The following is a 15,443-nucleotide window of genomic DNA, read 5'->3' as shown; positions in this document are numbered from 1 at the left end:
GATCATGATTTGGGCTTGTTTTGCTCCCACAGAACCAGACCATCTAGTCATGAACTCTGTATATTCAGTCCGGCCTTCTGCCTGGCAGCTAAAGCTTGGGCACAATTTGGGTCATGCAACAGGACAGTGATCCCAAGCACAGAAGAAGATCTAAAAGAGAATGGCCCAAAAACAAAAGAACCAAGGTGCTGCAATCAAATGCTGTGGTTGGACCTTAAGAGAGCTGTGCATAAACAAATGCCCATAAACCTCAAAGAACTGAAGCAATGTTGTAATGAAGAGTGTGCCAAAGTTCCTCCACAAGTCCCTTTAGGCCTGTAAAAACTCTCTTTTTCACATGTATGCGTCTCAGGTTTCCATCATAACGGTTCTTTAAAAATGTAAAAAATGTGTCATGGAAGCTAAATGAAAGTGTGAGAAGTCAAACTGATAGTTGACGCTATAGTGGATGGACCTTTAAATGACTTTATTTTATTTCTCATTCCAGTTTCAATGTCTATTCCATGCATAAAACAGAAGAATCAGTTCACTGTATTCAAATATCCAGACGACATACTCAACATACTCTTAACATTGAAACTGATTGTCATAAATATACTCACACCTACTGTATCAAGGAAATTAAATAGAGAAATTTTTTTTTTTTCATAGAAATAAATCAGTTTCTCATCCACTTTTGATGATCAAAACACTGACCTACATCCATCTTAAATCATCCTGATTATGCATTTCTCACCATTTTATCTTATATGAAAAAGAGGGACAGTCCTCCCGAGCATACAGAAGAGAGCAGCGTTACATGTTTATTTACAAGACTCTGATGCAATGATTGCCTTGTTCCCTCTCCTCTCTGATTCAGTTCAAACACCAATTACAGTGTCAGCTCACTGGAGACTTTAGCATGAGTTGTACTTCTTATTCACACTGAACAGGGGAGAACAAAACAAAGCATCATCCGTAAAAGATTATATCCAGTCTGTTAATCTGCATCGGCATCCTTTTCTTCTGATCATGTATATAATGCGTCTGTCTGTCAGCGTGAGCAAGAGATCTCAAAATGCTGCTTGATTTTCAGCTGTTATATGTTTCTTTTAATAAAGGGGAAAAAATCTTCCCTATTATGGTCTTTTAAGGTCCCAAAAAGAAAAATAACCACTAGAGGGTGTAGGTCGCCACTTTCCCACGAGAACATACGGTCAGAATTGTGCGTGTGTGTGGAGGAGGAGGTGGAGGGCATGTTTGGCACCGCCTACCGCCTGTCAGACTTCGTTCAGGGCGCAACCCCACTCAGCAGCCCTTGTAGCTATGGAAACTCGTCGATGGCAACATCCACCAGTCTTTTGTGCCCTCATCCTCCTCTTACCTCTCAGAGGTGCTGAGTGTGTGCAGCTGTAACCGATAAATGATACGCTGCAAGATGGCGATTGCGCGACTCGTAGCCTGTTTTGTGCTTTACAGCAGCCTAGGTGAGTTTTCCCCCGCTTATTCACAAAGCTATTATCATATCGGAGTCGGCGAGGTGCGACTACAGTCAAGTTAAATCCGAGCTGTAGCGGTTCTGTCAGCGCTACGAGCCGACAAGGACGTTTTTTAACGTTAGCTTGACGTGTAAACGGGCTGGGAAATGTCAGGAAAACGTTTTTGTTGTGTTTTGTGGCGTTTTAACAGTCTGTTCATTATCGATTGAAGATTGTATTTGATTGTTTTACGCTTGAGCAAACCTCACATCCGAGCTGGAAAATGACGTAGTTGTCAGAGCACCCTTGACGTTTTGAATTTTTTTTTTTTTTACGTGATTTTAAAAACGTGTAACCTAGCCTAGAAATCATACATATTGCACGCTCACTTGTCGACTAATTTCTAAAGAAATTTCCAGAATACAAACAATGCAAACGTTACTTTAGTATAAAAAGACGGCAGCCACATGGTGGAGACCTGTGGTACACAGAAACACGGGCCTGTGAATAATATATATTTAAAATGCTTTGTCTTTTTGGTTGTTGCATATATGTATATGCATCATATACATTTGAGGCTGCTTGAATTTCATTTTATTGTAGTTTGACCTCTCCTGATCACGTGGTGATTGATCGATAGTGATGGTGAGTGGGGTGCCATGAGTGAGGCAGGTCGAGGGCAGCGGTGACAAGATGATGTGCAGCAGCAACAGCTGATGCTGGATGGTTGCGTCGGCTAATTGGCTGCGGGTGGGTGCACCACTAAGTGTTGAACTTTTCACCCAGGTGCTCTGCAAGCAGTAAATCAAATGACTAAGCGGAGATGACAGGCAGAGGTTCATTTGTTATGCTCTCAAGTTTTGGTTGTAAAAACTCCGAGCTGTGTGTGAATGTAGCTCACGATTTGGTTTATGTTCTGACCTTGAGCTTTAGGGTGCTGTCATGTTTGAATAATGAAAATGAATCGTTATTCAAACGTTTTGCATTTAGCATATTGTGATTCATGCTGCATATAACTGGAACGCACTGATGTGTAAAGCTGAATTATTTTAAGTTAAGGTAAAAATAGATGCCTTCTTGTGATTCTGATGTGCAGAAAATTGGATGTAATTCTTACATTGTTAATTTTTTTTTTCCTTTATGCTGCAAGAAAATTGAAAAGTTAAAAAAAAGAAATGCTATTTCTGAGATTTTCCGGACTCAGAATTGGGCTTTGGACATTATGAATGAGACTTTGCATCAAAAATAAAAATCTGTAATCATTTGCTCATCAGCCACTTTGTTAGGTACAACAGGTAACTCAAATAGCTATTTAGCTAGTCACATGGCACAGTCTATTTATGCATGTAGAAATGGTCAAGACAACATGCTGAAGTTTAAACTGAACTGCGACATCATTGTTGATGGCTGACGGGTTTGTCTGAGTATTTCAGAAACTGTTGATCCACTGGAAATCTCCCATGAAACCACCTCTGGGGTTTACTATAAAAGATAAGATATCCAGTAAGCAGCAGTTCTCTGGTTGAAAATGCTTTGTTGATGCCAGAGGTCAGAGGAGAATGGCCAAACTGCTTTGAGTTGATAAGAAGATAAATATAAGTAAGTAATGAGGACACGCAGAAGAGCATTCTGAATGCAAAACATGTTGAACCTCAAAGCAGATGGACTACAGCAGCAGAAGATCACACCATGTGCCACCCCTGTCAGCTAAGAACAGGAAACAGATGTGCTCACCAAAACTGTACAGGAGAAGCTTGGAAAAATGTTTACTGATTTGATCTGATGATGGTAGAGTCTGAATTTGGTGTAAGCAACCAGGAAGCATGGATCCATCCTTATATCACTATTCAGGCTGCTGCTGTTGGTGTAATGGTGTTGGAGATGTTTTCTGGGCTCAGTTTTGGCTGCTTAATACCAAGTTTGCGTGATTTAAATGCCTCAGCCTGCCTGTGTAGTTTTAACAATGTCCACCCTTCATGACCACAGTGTACTCATCTTCTCAAACCGGCTTCTTGAACATGACAATGACTTCACCATACTTAAATGGCCTCTGCTCTCACCAGATATCAAGAGCTTGTCTCAATGAATGCCTTTGGCATGTGGCGGAACGGGAGGTACAGATCACGGCAACTGCGTGATGCTATCATGTCAGCATGGTCCAAAATATCTGATTCCCCCACCTTGTTGAACATATGCCTTGAAGAATTAAAGCATTCCTAAAAGTAAAAAAGGTCCAACCTGGTATGAGCAAAGTGTACCTAATGAATTGGCCGTTGAGTTTTTGTGTTAGGATTTCATTAAATGCTAATTGTCTTGAATGATTGTTCAGGAGCAATTGATACATTTTTCTGTCAATAGATGATAAAAAACTGCTAGAGTCCCATTTCCCACACACCACAAAAATGTATTCAAATTGCTTTTTCCAAGTTCATAAAGTTTACAATCATATATTCACATATGAGAGGCAGGAACCAGAGGATATCTGGTATTTTAGTGTTTAACACACGCTCTATCAAATATGAACATTGTTGGCGTTGCTGTTTTATGTAATTTAAGCTGCGTTGTTATAGGTTGCGAAAAATGAGTTATATTTTATCGGCCTTGTGCTTTATTGGGACTTCATTTATATTTCATCTGTCTGAGGTGCTGCAGTCATTGTGTCACGTGCGTAGCTTGAATGAACAGTTTATTTCCTCCCAGTTCTTATAACAACATAACCAACTTAATCAAATCTGCTTGAGCGTTGAGTTGTTCTGTTACGCAGTCACTCCAGTATGCTGTAAATCCCAGTGGGCCTCCTCGCTCCATCCACTGTCTTCGGCATATTTGCTGCGACTGCACTGGAATGTCTGGGAAAAAGCTTTTTATAGATTCACTGGATCAACAACTTTTTGTTGCAGGGACAGGGATGGGTGGTTGTTTTCATATTTAGAGCGTAAGAGGATTGCTGAATGTGACTATTTAAAAGCCAGTTTCTCTCAGAACTGACTATAGACCTACTTTGTCTTTGCATTAGAATGACAGAGGGATTAAAAATGAGCCCCTGTTTGCTTTCCAGCAAGCGCTGAGATTATTTTCATAATTCCGAAACATTGTCTTCTCTTCAGCCTGCACCGTGTCACGGGGGAAGGGAGGCTACCAAACATTGTTGTCTGCGTGCTTTTATTTTAAGCTCGCATTAGTAATTAGTTATACATTGTCATGTTAATTGACTGTGGTTACTCTTTCCCACGTCCTACATTTTGCATTATTTGGAAGAGAGATGAGAAAAACCTTTAATAACATCCTGTTAACGCCGTTCCTGCTTGTACAACCGGTGCGCACTGATTCTAGATTTTGTTCGCCCCAGATAATAAAGGCTAAAAACTTGTTTTTCTCCATGGTTTTTGTTCAGATGAACACGGGAGATGTATCCTCTAAGGAGATTTTGTCAGCGTTACAACATACTTATGAAAACAGATGAACTCGAGCAGATCTGTTTCCTGTAAACTTTGAAAAGCACATCACACACGGCCGTGTTGCAACCCATAACACTGCGAAAGCAGTTGTTTTCTCTTACGTGATACTTTGAGTCTGCAGTGTGATTGCAGCTGCAGATTTAATTAAACGTTCCAGTATTTGAAAGAGCTTTTGTTTTTCTTTCTTTCTTTCTTTTTTTCAAAAATATCGTTCCTCAAAACGAGTACCTCGCAGATCTGGAAGAAGCAGTTCAAAGGGCATTTTGAAGGGTCAGTACGTGCGTATGTCGAGGGAGCTTCAGTTGGACGGGCCTTCGTCGCGTCTCTCGGGATGTCCAGTCACTGCTGTGGTAAAAATAGCCCTTGATGTACAGGGTGGGAAAGTCAGCAGCAGAGACGGAAGCTGAGACCTGCGAGTCAGATCTCATCACTGTCCGCAGCTGTGCTTATAAGAGCGGATGCTTTGGTTGGACCCATGTTTTCATCACTTGAAGGCTATATGCTCGCTCTCCCTTTGGCTCCCAGTCACAATGTACAACTCAGGGACGCCCGTGTCCTAACAAGGCTGCTCAAATCCCTCGGAGTTAGTCAGAGTGCACGCTGCCTCGGGAAAACAGGAGGGATGTCTTGTCGTATTCAGGGGCGGCTCAGATTATTATTGTCTAATTTCAGCCTCTATTTGAAACCCTAACTACTGCCCCCACTGGGAGCGTGATTGCCTTCATTACTCAGCATGGGTGCTGTTCGTTGTGCGTGTACTCAGTAATTACTGCATTTGGAACAAAAAAATGTTGACTATAGGGTACCAAGGGAAGGTAGAAACCTACTTATTTAGCCTTAGCAAAGACTGTTGAATTATTTGTGTTTGCCGAGCAGTAATTTTCACATTTCCTTAATTCGATGTCACACTGCACACCCGTCTCGTCCCCAGATTCACGTATTTTCCACTTAAATTGGCATTCGGCGGACCCAAATTGAACAAAACTTGTGAATTACGCCTCTCGCCGTTATAATCTGACATTTGCAAAATAACACTGATTGCTTTCAGCGTTTCGCTCAAGCACTGAACTTAAAATAAGCGCGTCTCATGTGTTGTGTTTGTGCCAGAGGGAAACGAAGATGGTTGATTAAGTATGGTTCAAATGTGAGCTCATTCCCGCTGTGAAGTTATTCTTGTGCTTCTGATTTGATTTGTTTGGGGATCTTGATAAATGATTTATTTTGCAACCTCAGTATGAATTAGTATTATGATTTAGCAAAGGAGCTAGCCCTGAAAAAATACAAAAAAATGTACATGTACTTCTAGTAATATAATATACTATATACTAGATGCACATTATAATAATATAATGTAATTCTAGTAATATTTTAGTGTGTATGGTTTTTAAACGATGTGTAAAAGTGGATGAACCGCGCACCCCTTCTCTAAACCAGTATTTTTTTTCTTCAGTGAGTAAACGCTTTAATAGTACACTGCACCAAATACTGAAATGACTTGGGGGCTTTCTGGTCTACTGGGTGACACATCATTGACCATTTCCAGCTATTCCTCAGGGGCGCATCGTCATCCATAATATCTAACATAACTAGTGATGCAAACTATCTCTGCAGCTGTGTTTTTGTCAGAAATCAATATAAAGATATCATCTCTAACTCCCCCTTTTTTAATAGTTAATGTCCCCAGAATGGTTTCCAGTGTAACGGTCGCTTAAAAAAAGAAATTAAAAACTTGCATTCAGTTCAATTAAATTGTATTTATATAGCACCAAATCACAACAGCAGTCACCTGTTGTAAGGTAAAGACTCCACAATAATACAGAGGAAACCCCAACAATTAAACAACACTCTTTGATCGAGCATGTGACTGTGGAAAGAGAGAACAGGAAGAAAACTCTGTTATGTGTGTCTTATTATGATCAACTAATATAACCATATGTGCATTAACTACACTCACTTCTAATGGCTAAAGGACATCCCTGTTGCTGGTGATGAGCTGGGGGGTAAACATTTGGAGGGCCAACCACACTCAAACTTGCAGCCAGTTAAAAATCGCTGGTTAACCTGGTAACGTGACATGCAGGTGAGGGTACTGTGCAAGAGAAGCACACACAGAAGATGGGAACAGCAGGCTGTGCATAAAATTTGAACATAAGCTCCAGGCTGGAAAAGTGAGGCCAGAGGAAAATCTGCTTCCATTCTTTCTCCGGGTTTTTCTCCTGGTTGCAAAAAGAAAGTAAAATTACTGGACTTCACTGACCTATGACCTCAGTAAACACTTTCCTGAATGTTCTGTGTCAGTTTCACATCCTTTTGAAAACAAAAGAACAAGTTAGGCTTGCTTTTGCAGTTACCAAGTTGCTACTAGGGATGCATGCGACTACTTGATTACACATTAAAATGTTCTGCCTCTTGCTAGTTGGTACCAAAGATACTAGTTAGCTAAGTTACTTATTTGGTTTTTATTAATAAGCAGTGGCAGCTCCATCCCGGTGAGAAATGTTGTGACGCCACCAGCCACAAACCAGGGCTGTGGTTTGTTGGTACTGTGACATTAAGTACTGTGACTATTATATATGGCACAGTGTCCAACAGATTTACATTTAAAACTCAACTTGATTATCAAGACATGTGATTAGCGGCTTCAAATAGCTCTCAAATACATGTGCAGTTATTGTATGGCTAATATTTAACCTCATCACTTCACTTCAGTTCTGAATGTTCTCTGAGGGTTGACTTTTTCTCTTGTTTAAATAACTAGCAAATTAGTTACCAGGAGCATCCTTAGTTACTACTGCATGTGAGTGTGTAGCTTGAGACTACAACATAGGAATTCAGTGAGGTTACAGTGGCAACATCCATCTTCTATATACAGTTAATGTTTGGAGCCTTTCTGTTATAAAACAAGCAGTGTGAAATAAAGTCAATATAGCAACTGTCATGTTTGCTAATGGCTAAAGCCTGTGTGTCATTTACTTGGTCTGAGCCGGCTGTGCTGCAGTACTAAACACAAATCCTTTTATTCTGTCCTGCAACTTATTACAAGAGCATTGCTGATCCTTAGTAACTGAGCTAAAGTGACTTTGGCTCTTGTCTGCACGCTTACTTACATTGTCTGCTGCATTCTCGGTCTGGATTTCATCTTGCGCAGGATTAAAGCTGACAACAACAGCAACAACAAAAAATGGGTCACTATCCAAATATTTACAGAGTCCTTCGTGTCAAATCTCTGTTTTCTTTCATTATCATTTACAACTAGCCCTGGTCTCTTCCATCGACTCATCATAAGTCACGTTATTATCCAATTAAACGCCACAAATAATTCAAGTTAAATGTTAATGACAGTATATTTCTACAAGGAGTTCATTAAAAATATGTGGCACACTTATGTCAGCTATATTTGTCGGTCTAATCCAGTGTTTATTAGGCAACATGCCCGGTTTATAATGTCTGCTAATGAAAATGCTCGCGTTACTCAGCGTTTACTGCCTGTGTTTTTTTTTCTCCACAGGTCACATTCCATCATCACTTGGGGTAATCCTCCGGACCACGGACAAGATTGTTTGGGCAAATGAGTTTGAGCGTGAGTTGCTCGAAAATCACACTAACCTATTTAACCAAGGTACCGTTTCTTTTTTCCAGATTTAGCCTGCCTCTCTCTCATGCTGTCATGCGTTCTGTTTTCTTCCCAGCCATCGAACTGACCTGCTTAATAGAGTCCATCTCGACAAACAACCCAAGGATCGAGTGGAAAAAGATTAAAAATGGTGTTCCCAGTTATGTGTACTTTCAAAACAAGATAGCAGGTAAACCTCTTGGAAACTGTCTTTTAGAGAAACCAGTAGAGCACAGTGTTTCAAAGCAAAGTCGCAGCACTCAAAGCTTAGCTGAGTGAATGCTACCTTGAAAGACCTTGGCTCAGAATTCTGTTTTTAAGCCGTGAAGTCACGCTGTGTATTTGAATGAGCAATTGTAAAGTGTTTTTCACCCCCCCATCTCTCTCTCTTTCTGTCGTTCTCCAAAAGGGGACTTGGAGAGCAGAGCTCAGCTCAGAGAGCCGGCCAACATTCTGATCTTCAACGCCACTCGATCAGACACAGCAGAGTACCGCTGCGAGGTGGCCGCCATCGATGATCAAAGGGACTTTGATGAAATACTTATTAGTCTTGCAGTAAGAGGTATGGAGAGCAGAGCTAAAAGTCACTGCATGTCTATATCGTCAACCCTCTAAAGTTCTAATCACACTTTGTTCTTATGATCGAATAGATATTAAGATTATGTGGCAGTTTATACATTTTACACTCAATTTACTTCTGAAATATAAAGCTACATCATGATTGCTGTCACTGTGAGGTTGCCATGCATCTAACCGTTGCCTTTGAGGTGCTGGTAGATTAAGCTAGTGGCCTGCTGGGACAGCAATCACAACCATTTAACACCCACTTACATAAATCACTCGGGATATCTGGGGCTTGTGGCGACGTTATAACAATTCCAACTTTAACCTTACGTATCACTTGATGACAGTTCTCTTTGTCACCATACAGTGGCTGAGAACACACTTCACCTCAGGGAGTCGCAGACTTGTCTTTAGACACGGAGCCTGTTGCAGACCCTGGCCTGCACACAGAGAAACACAAAAAACGAGTGCCAGCAGTGTTTGCTGTATGTGGCATAACCACTGCCTGTATATAAATTGTGCACCACTATGGACTTTATGGACAATAACCCTGTGTGTCTGAAAAGTGAAGCCAGTGTGGATGCTCTTTAAACCTGCATTCTTTATAGTGACCAGCAGGTGGCAACACCTCTGGTTGCAAACAGATTGTGTGGGAGTCAATGAGGAAATCACCCACTTGGTCTTTGAGCTCAGTCAACAGTTTCCTGATTAATTTTATGGACGTATTTGCTACTTTTAAATCCTGGCCAGCAAAGTATGTTGTTACAGATGAAATGATGAAATGTTATCCTTTAGCCATTTAGTAAGTAAAAGTATCGCTTTCAGCAGTGTGTAAATGCTACACAACATTCAGCAGCCTGATGTGAATCTGTGCTTTTTGTGTGTAGTGAAACCTGTTGTACCACGGTGCAGCGTGCCAGAGGCCGTCACAGTGGGAACATCAACAGAGCTGCGATGTCTGGAAAATGAGGGCTTTCCCGCTCCTCAGTACCGTTGGTTTCACAACAATGAAGAGCTTCCACAGGATCCCAAAAACAGCGCAAAGTTTGCCAACTCTTCCTACAGCATCAACCCCGACACCGGAGGCCTGGTACAAAAATGACAAGCATCCTGTTGTTGCTACATTTATGGCTTTATCATTTCAGTTCCTATTGTCTGTGCAAAATATCTCTTGAGGCACGGCAGCACTCAGTATTTACTATTATTATTGTTAAATGAACAGATGTAAACTTCTTCTCCCTGCCTGTCTGTTCTGTTTGTAGACAGGACTCATTAGTGCCGGGTATTCTCTGTCAGAGCTTATCTAATGTAAATGTTACCCGCTTAATCTAAATAAAACCTTAAGCATTATATGACTAAGAGCAGGATTAACCCTCGTGTGTAAAAAGAGCCAGTAAGAACACTTATCCAAAACCTGGCATATGGAACAAGGATAATGTTGCATTTAAAGCCAAACTGATGTGTTTCCAGGTAAAAGTTTAACATCTGGCAGAAATTTAACCATGTTATAAAACATAGAGCGATGCCCTCTAATCTAAAATCTTACAGCAGTATTAAAAGCAGCCCGTAAATTAGGGCTGAACGATTATGGAAAATAATCTAATTGCGATTTTTTGCCCCAATATTGCGATTGCGATGCGATATGCGATTATTTTTTAAGGTCTTTGTCTTCTGTATTATTAAACAAAGACAAGCAATACATCATATAGTATGGCCAATACTATATTACATTAATTTTAAACTGTTCTTTCCTGGAAGACAGACCTCTGTTATGATGACATGAGGTGATGCATGAATTGATGACTGACATTTTTATTTAACTTCTTCAATCACAACAGTATATTTGAACATACACAATAGTTTATTTTTAGCTTACAAACATCTGAGCATAAAGTGCTGACAAGGAACCCTGGTGTAAACATTAAAATGAAAGTCAGTACAATGTGCAGATTGCAGAAATATACATAAAAAAAATCAGTGGCTTTACCACACTCAGTTTTTCGACATCTGTGAACTACTAGACAGTCATTCAATTAAAAAATAATATTAAATAAATAAAACTAATAAATAAAAAATACACACATCTTACTTATCTCTGTAGTCAGTAACATTACACATAAAGTGCAAACATAATAGCAATTGTATAAACACACACACAAACACGCCTTTAAAGTTTAAAGGCGTGAAATTGGACGGTCTAGCCTTCTGAATCAGAAGGCTAGTTCTGATTAGCGTCACCGCTGTCTCGGTGGAGTTTAATAAACTCGGCCGTCTGCTTCTTGCTATCTAAAATATAACCAGACACTGGTGTAAATTCTCGACTGTCTCATACTTCTGTTTAATAAGTTTTCTGTTTGACGTTTAGTCAGCTGTGTGAAAACCAAGGAGGAACCCACCCGGGGGATTAATAAAGTTTTATTTTATCTAATCTAATAACTTTAATCTCAGCCAAACCGATTTACTCACGAACAAACAAAACACTGAAAAAAGCCCAACAATAACATTTTTAGGTTGTCTAAGTGACTTATATATTACGTTTAACCCGAGCAGCGAAACTCCGCGGTGATCTGAAAATGATGTGCCGGGAGTTGTGCCGTTCTCGGCCGCATCAGTAACCCTCGAGCTCCCGGCTAGCTGTCGAGCTGGTGGGTAGCAGACGCCTCTGAAAACGTCGAAGCACTTTTGCAAATATGGGATATCTTGATAAACCAAGCAGATATTTGATGTTTACACAACTACTTTCTCGCCTGAAAATATGTTAAAAGTTTATTTTGTGACCCAGAAAGATTAGTATGAGTAATTTTAAAACTTAGTAGCGGCCGCCATTGCTGGAAACTGGAGTTTGGCTGGGCCGCGCTATGAATTCTGGGATATGGTAGTAATTTGGACAGCCTTCGGCGCGTCGCTGTGACGTAATCGGTCTACAAATGCGGCCTCAGGAGGATGCAGCCCATGAATTGTATAATATAATCGCAGTATAATCGCAGCCTTTGCGGTTAGAAAATTGCACTTGATCATGTCGCGATATTATCGCAAATGCGATATATCGTTCAGCCCTACCGTAAATCCATCTGAAGGCCAAAATGTCGCTATATTCAACCACAGCCAGACATCCTATTGTTGACAGTTCGTCTGCGTGTCAGTGCACTGACAGTTTTCTAAAAATGTCTCCACAGAAATTTCGAAGGGTCAGGAAGGAGGACGCGGGGGAGTACTACTGCCAGGCAAAGAATGATGCGGGGCATGCACAGTGTCCCACGCAAATAATGGAAGTCTGTGAGTGACATTCACACCAGCCAAGCAGGTCTTTTGACAGCACTTTAAGCCAAAAGCAAAATCAGACACGTTCACTCTCAAGTTTCAAGTTAACACGGCAAAGAGAAAAAGTGTGAAATAACAGAAGGAAGCTAAAACATATGAACACAGACAGGACAAGACAGGCGCGACTTCACATGTAGGAATGAAATAAACTTTATCTCAAAGCAAACATCAATATTTTTCATTAATTTTACCCCAAGCACCACTGTTCCCACTAAATATTATATAAACTATTTGAAGGCCAAGCATACTTTGTGCTTATAACTGCCATTTGAAGGCAGCTAAGGGAAACTAATTCCCTCTGCTGAGCGTCATCCCTTTGCAACGAACTGGATGCAGGAAAGCTCCGGCTGTCCAGGTCAGTCTGATCCCAGCACCTCGCTGGGAAGCAACAGTTTCAGACACCCACGCCCCTGATATGCTAACATGCCCATGACAGCGTATTCTGCAGCCAGAACATGAAGCAGAAAGGATCAAGCAGCTGTCCACACAGTTAGTGTTTTTGCACACTATAGGCATTCATTTTGTTGTAGGAGTTGTTCATTTTTGAACATTTGAACATTTTTATAGAAAAAATAATGGAAAAAACAAACAAAAGACATTCACCATAATTCATGTAAAAAATCTAATTCGTTATTTTTATCACATTTATTATTAAATGTCAAAATTTGTTACTGTACATCATCTGAATTCTTCTTATTTAATGTGATAAGCAGACAAAGTTTGTTTTTATTTGTTTCATTGTTTGGTATCTTGAGTTGGTGTATTTAATGAACATGAAATTCTTCTTATTTTCATCGAAGCCAATAACAATTAAGTGAGGATTTTAGGAGTGTGGCAATTACACAAGATATACATAAAAATGAAAATGCAGCAATGATATAAGTCATGGTTAAAGGCTATCGATATGTCTCAGGCCACGTAACTCTCTCAAGAGCACTTCTCTGTGCCCTGTTGCAGATGACGTTGACATCCTGGGGATTTTCCTCAAGGTGTTTGGTGCTGTGGTTGCGTTCTTATGCTTGGCGGTTTCCATTTGTCATTCCTTCAGACGTGGATGCTTCCACAAAAAAGGCCACAATGAAAATAAGTGAGTACAGTCTGCAGCTCTGATGAAAGGATACAAAATCCTGACTTTTTTTTTTTTAATGCATTCTGTTTCACTTTATTTCAGCTACAACTGGCCTGCACAGAATAGCAGTGTTGAGTATGGAGACGCGGATGAGGTAAACTTACAAAGCACACCGCATTCGTTGGAAGTCAAATCCAAAAAAAAGAAAATCTAAGGTAACTTCCTACTTCCTGTTTTTCATAGGGTCATTTCCGCCACAAGTCTTCCTTCGTTATTTGACAGCCGACACAGAGGACGCGATGTAACCACGACGAAGTAAACTTGCAACAATGATGCTCCACTTGGTAAAGTTTGGAGTCTAACATGGCACATTATTCTCTGATGCACATCAAAATCAAATCAGCCGACTTGCCAAAGTAATTTTAATATCATTTTGTGGCACTTGGTTGAGTTTTGCAATGCCACAGATTTTTTTGTTGTTGTTTATTAATATTAAATTCCATGAAAATATTTGGTTTTTACATATTTTTCTCATTTTATACTCAACATAAAGCTACTATACAATAAAACGATTTCAAAGCTGTGGAGGTCGATGTTTATATCACAGTGTCATCACAAAGGTTACTGTAAACTACATTCCCTCACTGTTTTTGGACAAATCCTCTTTTATAGCTCTTCAATTTTTTACAGTGGACGTAAATTGTTTACTTCATCCTTGTTCTTAGTTTGTTTCACATGCAGAGGACGAAACATGTTTTTGTACATACTGTAGTTAAACAGGCAATAAGTAGCAGGCTGCAAAAGGCTCATGAGCTGACTAGAAGGCACAATTTAATAGCCTATGACTATATTTACAAATGAAAACAAACATGTACAAGTACAGAATAAAGTGTGAATTTTAACACCATATATTCCAATATGCTGCAAACTCAATATGTACTATAAAGGTGGTGTTGATGATTTCTTGGAGTGCTGTTTCTGTGTATAAGTGACCTTTTGTGCTTTACTAATTATTTTGTGAGTATTGGACATATTGTCCAGGTTTGACTCAGTATTATAAATGTACATACATGCATATACTTTTTGGAGCTTTTCATTTGAATGCGTAGCACTCCATACCTTATTGTAAATATTGCAATAAACTGTTTATTGGAAATACATTTACAGTATTCACTGTTCAGTGTGTATCTGCAGTGTTGAGCCTGTCAGTAACAACAGTGTGTCATTTTAGACATTAGTGTCAAAGATGTGTGTAACAACTCAGGAACTGTTGTACAATGTCCACTGTTCATTTGATATTAATGTTATACGTTAATGTTATTTTGTTACTATTAAATATATTTCAGCTGAATTTTTGGAGTCTCAAATGTTTTGGTGGATTTTGTCCAGATGATTAAAGTGAAATATAGAGATACACAGACAAACAAGGTTTCTGTGTAGTGAGGGGGAAATCACGCACAAACACAAACATAGCTTGTCCATGTTGACTCAATCCAGAAATGTTTTTTGTGGTCCTCCTATTGCAGCTCTCTCTGGAAGAGACTCTCCTGCCTGGCAGCACAATCTCACCCTTGCCGCTTTAACTTTGTTTCCAAACCTCTCAACCTGAACTCAATCCCTCTGATACTCATTTTAATCCTGTGCCTCCTGGTAAATCAGCGAAAATCTTCACCATCTCCGGCTCAACCTCCTGTGTTGTTTTTACGGCCGCCGTCTCACTACCATCACAACACATGACAACACACAAATTATATATGCAAGTCAAAAAATCCAGAGTGGAGGAAAATTAGTGCAGGTATTACAGTAAAATGAAAAAGCTTTTTGAAATCAGTTGGCTCATAGTTTTGTAGACATCCAGAGTTTCATTGACGCGCCAATCAACGCTTCATTAGGCAAGTTGTAATTATTATTATTCCAGTTTTTCTGAATTGCTAAAACACATTTGCTGAAACCTCCACCCA

The 15,443-nt window shown here is 39.9% G+C and overlaps 1 protein-coding gene across 1 annotated transcript; it reads left to right on the top strand.

Moving 5' to 3' along the window:
• The first annotated feature begins 1,318 nt into the window (after positions 1-1,318).
• On the top strand, positions 1,319-13,934 carry jam3a (junctional adhesion molecule 3a). The gene is made up of 9 exons (XM_085370874.1): positions 1,319-1,466; positions 8,424-8,495; positions 8,605-8,718; positions 8,938-9,090; positions 9,980-10,182; positions 12,269-12,368; positions 13,371-13,500; positions 13,585-13,636; positions 13,726-13,934. Exons 1-9 carry the CDS (start codon positions 1,403-1,405, stop codon positions 13,759-13,761), a joined length of 924 nt encoding a protein of 307 aa, XP_085227000.1. The 5' UTR covers positions 1,319-1,402; the 3' UTR covers positions 13,762-13,934.
• The last annotated feature ends 1,509 nt before the right edge of the window (positions 13,935-15,443 follow it).

This window comes from Diplotaxodon limnothrissa, linkage group LG14, assembly GCF_057381915.1.
Source record: "Diplotaxodon limnothrissa isolate DT_005_m linkage group LG14, D_limnothrissa_male_GT1.1, whole genome shotgun sequence".
In the NCBI taxonomy this organism is placed as follows: Eukaryota; Metazoa; Chordata; class Actinopteri; order Cichliformes; family Cichlidae; genus Diplotaxodon; species Diplotaxodon limnothrissa.
The sequence above is the reverse complement of the archived record's forward strand: the minus strand, read 5'-3'. Positions and strand labels throughout refer to the sequence as shown.